The sequence below is a fragment of the Pogoniulus pusillus genome, chromosome 41, assembly GCF_015220805.1.
Source record: "Pogoniulus pusillus isolate bPogPus1 chromosome 41, bPogPus1.pri, whole genome shotgun sequence".
NCBI lineage: Eukaryota > Metazoa > Chordata > Aves > Piciformes > Lybiidae > Pogoniulus > Pogoniulus pusillus.
Genome location: NC_087304.1, coordinates 3,782,795 through 3,788,920, shown reverse-complemented (window position 1 = coordinate 3,788,920; position 6,126 = coordinate 3,782,795). Strand labels below are relative to the sequence as shown.

General features: G+C 56.4%; 1 protein-coding gene across 1 annotated transcript; it reads left to right on the top strand.

Annotated features, from left to right (window-relative positions):
- The first annotated feature begins 2,045 nt into the window (after window positions 1–2,045).
- LOC135192223 (neurturin-like) lies at window positions 2,046–5,853 on the top strand. The gene is made up of 3 exons (XM_064175204.1): window positions 2,046–2,259; window positions 3,684–3,948; window positions 5,050–5,853. The coding sequence occupies exons 1-3, from the start codon at window positions 2,236–2,238 to the stop codon at window positions 5,496–5,498; spliced, it is 738 nt and encodes a 245-aa protein (XP_064031274.1). The 5' UTR covers window positions 2,046–2,235; the 3' UTR covers window positions 5,499–5,853.
- The last annotated feature ends 273 nt before the right edge of the window (window positions 5,854–6,126 follow it).

The window sequence follows — 6,126 nt, the reverse complement described above, 5'->3', positions numbered from 1 at the left end:
TGAGATGCTGAGGACCACAATTCAGCCCAAGCTGCAGAGATGAGATGCTGAGGGCCATGACTCAGCCCAAGCTGCAGAGATGCTGAGGGCCACAATTTAGCTCAAGCTGCAGAGATGTGATGCTGAGGACCACAATTTAACCCCAGCCTTGGTAGAGTTAGAGAGTGGTCGAACTGGATGATGTTAAAGGTCTTTTCCACCCAAATCAAAATCCCTGCCTCTAACGATGCTGCTGACCACAGGTGCAAACAACTCCCAGCACCTCCATCCCCCTCCCAGCATCTCCACGACGCAAGCCCCACCACGACCTTGCTTTTTGCAGGAGGAGAAGCCGCAGCAAGCAGGCAGCGAAACAAAGCCGAAGCTGGGGGACAGCAGCACCAACCCCTTGCTGGCAGTCGCAGCTCTCCCAGCAGCCGGCTGCAAGCTCTCAACCCAACACACGTCCTGCTGCCGGTGCTTATCGGCGCCGTGGCGCGGCCAGCTCCGCCGCTGCGTACCCCGGCGGGATCCCACCAGCTCACCTCCTTATATGGCCAAACTATTCTTTTTCTAGCTTGGCATTGTTTATAGCCCCGCTTGAAAAGATTTAGACTCTGGCCAGGCTCCTACAATTAGCTCCTAACCTCCGGCGTGTATTAATTGCCGCTAATTGAGGCGCAATTAGCTGCATCCCGCTTGGCGCTGGAGCGGCGTTTGCAGCCTTGCTTGTTTGCGGCCGGGAGGGGAAAAGCAAACCTTGGCCAATTCTGGGTTTAAATAATTCTTTCCTCTCCTTCCTTTCCCTTCCTCCCCCCGCTCAGACCCCCTTAAATGCCAGTTGGCAAATATCGTTAAATTAAAGCTGAGTTCTTGATGGTTTTTTCCCTTCCCTTTTCCCTTTTTTCCCCCTTCCTTCTCTCCTTTCTTTTCCTTCTTGCTCTTTTATTTCCTTCTCTCTCTCCTTTCTTTTTCTTCTTTCTCTTTTCTTTTCTTTCCTTCTCTCTGTCCTTTCATTTTCTTCTTCCTCTTTTCTTTTATTTCCTTCCCTCTCCTTTCTTTTTCTTCTTCCTCTTTTATTTCCTTCTCTCTTTCCTTTCTTTTTCTTCTTCCTCTTTTATTTCCTTCTCTCTCTCCTTTCTTTTTCTTCTTCCTCTTTTATTTTCTTCTCTCTTTTTCTCTTTTTTCCTTTTTTCTTCTTTTTCATTTTCCCTCTTCTACATTTTTCTCTTTTCCCCCCTTCTTTCTTTTTGCTTCTCTTTTCCTCCCCTTTTTTCCTTCTTCTTTTTTTCTTCTTTTTTTTCTTCTATCTTTTTATCTTCTTTTTTCTTTCTTTTTGCTTCTCTCTTTTTTTCCCCTTTCCTTTCCTTTCCTTTCCTTTCCTTTCCTTTCCTTTCCTTTCCTTTCCTTTCCTTTCCTTTCCTTTCCTTTCCTTTCCTTTCCTTTCCTTTCCTTTCCTTTCCTTTCCTTTCCTTTCCTTTCCTTTCCTTTCCTTTCCTTTCCTTTCCTTTCCTTTCCTTTCCTTTCCTTTCCTTTCCTTTCCTTTCCTTTCCTTTCCTTTCCTTTCCTTTCCTTTCCTTTCCTTTCCTTTCCTTTCCCCTTTCCTTTTCTCTTTCCTTTCCTTTTCCTCTGTCTTTTCCTTTTCCTCTTTCCTTTCCTTTCCCCTTTCCCTTCCCCTTTCCCTTCCCCTTCCCCTTTCCCTTTCCCCTTTCCCTTTCCCCTTTCCCTTTCCCCTTTCCTTTCTCCTTTCCTTTCCCCTTTCCTTTCCCCTTTCCTTTCCCCTTTCCTTTCCCCTTTCCTTTCCTTTCCCCTTCACTTTTTCTTCTTTCCCTTTTTTCCCCCTCTCTTTTTTCTTTTCCTTCTCATTTCTTCTTCTTCCTCTCTTTCTCCTTCTCTCTCTTTTTTCCCTTTCCTTTCCTTCTCTCTCATTTTTTCTTCTCTCTCTTTTTTTCTTTCCCCCCTTTCTCTCTCTCTTTTTTTTTCCTCCCCCCCCCCTTCTCTCTCTTTTCTTCTTTTTGTTTTGGTCCCTCCTGTTTAAAACTTCTTTGAAAAGGAAAAATGTTTGGAGTTTGCAAGGAGCTGAAACAATAAAGGGGGCCAGGAGGCAGCTTCGAGCAGGAGCCGCTTTCCAGAGCCTGTCTTTGATGGGGATTTGATGGCTGACAGCTCACTGACCAGAGCTCCCACCCGATCCCCTGCTGCCCTGCCTGCCCCCGGGGGCAGCTGTAAAATCCCACCGGATCCGATCTGCTTTGGATGGAGAACGTGGAGTGGCGTCAGGTAAGGTCGCAGCTCAGGTTTGGGGCTCTGCTCTGGTTGCAGTTGTCCCTTGCTGACTGCAGGGGGTTGGGCTGGATGAGCTTTAAAAGTGCCTTCAAGCCAAACCAGCCTGGGATTCTGGGATTCTGGGATTTTGGGATTCTGTGACCTTGGGATTATATAGTCCCCTGGCCAGCCAGGCTGCTGTTGCCAGGGATGGCTTGGCTGAGGACACCACTCTGTCCCCAATGCCACCACCAGCCCTGGGCCACCCTCATTCTTTGTGGCCACCTTCCCCTTTGCAGCACAGCCATTGGGCTGCTCTTTATCTCCATGCCTGGAGGAGGCATGGCAGGGATGAGAAGAGGAGGCTCAGGGCAGAGCTGATTGCTGTCTACAGCTACCTGCAGGGAGGCTGTAGCCAGGTGGGGTTGGGCTCTGCTGCCAGGCAGACAGCAACAGAAGAAGGGGCCCCAGGCTGAAGCTGTGGCAGGGCAGGTCTAGGGTGGATGTGAGGAGGAAGTTGTTGGCAGAGAGAGTGATTGGCACTGGAATGGGCTGCCCAGGGAGGTGGTGGAGTGGCTGTGGCTGGAGGTGTTGAAGCCAAGCCTGGCTGGGGCACTGAGTGCCATGGTCTGGTTGATTGGGCAGGGCTGGGGGCTGGGTTGAGCTGTTTGAGCTTGGAGCTCTCTGCCAACCTGCCTGATTCTATGATTCTATAGTGTGGCCTGTGAGGGACACTTGGCTGCTTCCTATGACTCATAGGAGCAGGCTGAGGACATGAGAAGGTGGGGAAGGGAAGTGCCTCTGTGTGAGCAGAGTGCAATGGTCTGGTGACTGGCTAGAGCTGGGTACTAGGTTGGACTGGATGAGCTTGGAAATCTCTCCCAACCTGCTTGATTCTATGAGACAGAGGCAAGGAGGTGCTGGTGGTCCTACAGGAGATGGAACTGGTTGGGAGGGAAGTGCCTCTGTGTGAGCAGAGTGCCATTGCTGCCTGCAGCTGCCTGCAGGGAGGCTGTAGCCAGGTGGGGTTGGGCTCTGCTGCCAGGCAGCCAGGGCCAGAGGAAGGGGACCCAGGCTGAAGCTGTGGCAGGGCAGGTTGAGGCTGGATGTGAGGGGGAAGTTGCTGGCAGAGAGAGTGATTGGCACTGGAATGGGCTGCCCAGGGAGGTGGTGGAGTGGCCGTGGCTGGAGGTGTTGCAGCCAAGCCTGGCTGGGGCACTGAGTGCCATGGTCTGGTGGCTGGGCAGGGCTGGGGGCTGGGTTGTGCTGTTTGAGCTCGGAGCTCTCTTCCAACCTTCTTGGTTCTATCAGACAGAGGCAAGGAGGTGGTCCCACGGGAGGTGCTGGTGGTCCCACGGGAGGTGGGACTGGGTGGGAGGGCAGGGGGGGCTGAGGGTGAAGGTGGTGTATTAAGGATGTCTGTTTTGCCTGTTTTGCAGAGTCTCAATGTTCTGACTTGCTCTAAGATGAAGGTATGGAAGCTTGCAGCCCTTGCATCGATGCTCCTCAGCTCCATGTTATCCATTTTAGTTTGTAGAGACATGTTCAACGGAAGCCGGAAATACAGCCCCTTGCCTTCCTCGCCGTCTTCCTCATGGACATCCTCCTCCTCTTCCTCCTCTTCCTCCTCCTCTTCCTTGCTGCTGGCGGCTCCGCGGAGATCCCCACGGGCCCTGCAACGCCACAGCTCGCTGCTGGCCCAGTGTAAGCTCCTGCCCCCCAACCCCTCCTGAGCTCCCCCCACCCCTTCTGAGCCCCCCCACCCTTCCTGAGCCCCCCCACCCTTCCTGAGCTCCCCCACCCCTCCTGAGCCCCCTCACCCCTCCTGAGCTCCCACCCCCCTCTCCTGACCTCCCCCTCTCCCCCTCCCCTCAGGACCAGTGGGACACAGGTTTAGCTCATGAGCAAAGCTCAGCGTGGGCAGATTCCAGCTCATGCAGAACTCCATTGTGGAAGGGATGATCCAGTCCAACCCTCCCCTGCACCCACAGCAGCTTGCCCAGGGTCACAGCCACACATTGGCAGGCTGTGGGGTGGTGTTTGGCCGTTGCCAATGGGAATAGAAGGAGCCAGGAGCCAGCACTGGCAAACAGTTAACCATCCCAGGTGACATCCAGCCTGGTGACCATTCACCTACCCCATGGCACCTCCATCCTGGGAGACACCCACTTCACCAGGGGGCCTGCCTTCCTGGGGGACATGCAGCTGGCTGGAGGTACCTCCATCCTGGGAGACACCCACTTCACCAGGGGGCCTGTCTTCCTGGGGGACATCCACCTGGCTGGAGGTACCTCCATCCTGGGGGACACCCACTTCACCAGGGGGCCTGCCTTCCTGGGGGACATCCAGCTGGCCAGGGTGACCTCCATCCTGGGGGACATCCACTTCACCAGGGGGCCTGCCTTCCTGGAGGACATGCACCTGGCTGGAGGTACCTCCATCCTGGGGTACACCCACTTCACCAGGGGGCCTGCCTTCCTGGGGGACATGCACCTGGCTGGAGGTACCTCCATCCTGGGGGACATCCACTTCACCAGGGGGTCTGCCTTCCTGGAGGACATCCAGCTGGCCAGGGTGACCTCCATTCAGGGTGGAAAACCCACCAGACCCAAGAGACCTCCATCCAGAAGCAAATCCACCTGACTAGGGAGGACCTTCACCTTGGAGCACAGTCACCCTCCATCCTGGGACACACATCCACCAGCCCCCCAGGCACCTCCTCCATCCTTGGCACCATCTCTGTGCTCCAGGCTAACATCCACCACCCGGAAAGACCTTCCCTAACATCTGCCCCTTCTCTTGCAGACAGCAGCTTGCTGGAGAGCTACACGGAGGGGGAGATCCGGCAGCTGATCTCGGCGCTGGTGGAGCGTTACAGCCAGGCTATGAACTCGGGGGGCCACGAACTGCCTCTCTTCCCCAGGTCGGGCAGCCGCAGGAAGCGTGCCAGGGCACGCCACAAACCCTGCGCCCTGAAGGAGCTGGAGGTGAGCGTCAGCGAGCTGGGGCTGGGCTACGAATCGGACGAGACGGTTCTGTTCCGCTACTGCAGCGGCACCTGCGACGCTGCCGTCCGCAGCTACGACCTCTCGCTCAAAAGCATGAGGAGCAAGAAGAGGATCAAGAAGGAGAAGGTCAGGGCTCGCCCCTGCTGCCGCCCGCTGGCTTACGACGATGATGTCTCCTTCCTGGACGCCTACAACCGCTACTACACCGTCAACGAGCTGTCGGCCAAGGAGTGCGGCTGCGTGTGAAGGGAGGAGGAGATCCCACCGCGGAGAGGGTGGGAGAGGTGATGCCCCCCCCCCCGGTCCCGACGTGCTGCTGGCCGCCAGGCAGAGGGACCAGGGGGTGCGGCGGGGATAGGGGAGACCGACCCCAGACCTCTCTGGCTGGACGAGGAGAGACTGAGGAGCTGCTGCGCCCCTCAGCGTCACCGTCCCGCTCGCTGCGCAGGACCAGAGACGTGGCCGTCGGTGCCGGTGGATGCTGCGGGGGTCGGAGCGGTGACAGCTGCTCACCGCTGTTGTCCCAACCCCCCCCCCACCCTGGGGGTGTCCCAGGGGTCCCTGTCAGCCCTCAAGGAGGGTGACAGTAGGCGTGCAACACGCACAGGTCACGTTTGTACCCTCGGGTGCGTGGCAAGTCGCACCTACCGGTGGCGTTACTGGCAGAGAGGAGGTGTCCCAAAGCGGGGGGTCCCCCTGGCAGGGTGTGCCACACGCTGCACACGCCGGGGGTGGGGTGTTGGGTGCAGTGCACAAGGCAGGGGTGTGCTCAGGGGGTGCTGTGAAGGGGTCGCTGCATACGACGTGGGGCCGGTGGGTGTGAGCAGGGGGCGCTGCGGGCACACATGGGCTGTGCCAGACCCATGGGGTGAGC

Bases quoted from the DNA above. Each gene is read 5' to 3' on its own strand.
- LOC135192223 (XM_064175204.1), top strand. From the start codon at position 2,236: ATGGAGAACGTGGAGTGGCGTCAG. The intron at 2,260-3,683 runs GTAAGGTCGCAG...CCTGTTTTGCAG, and splicing joins AGAACGTGGAGTGGCGTCAG to AGTCTCAATGTTCTGACTTG. The intron at 3,949-5,049 runs GTAAGCTCCTGC...CTTCTCTTGCAG, and splicing joins CAGCTCGCTGCTGGCCCAGT to ACAGCAGCTTGCTGGAGAGC.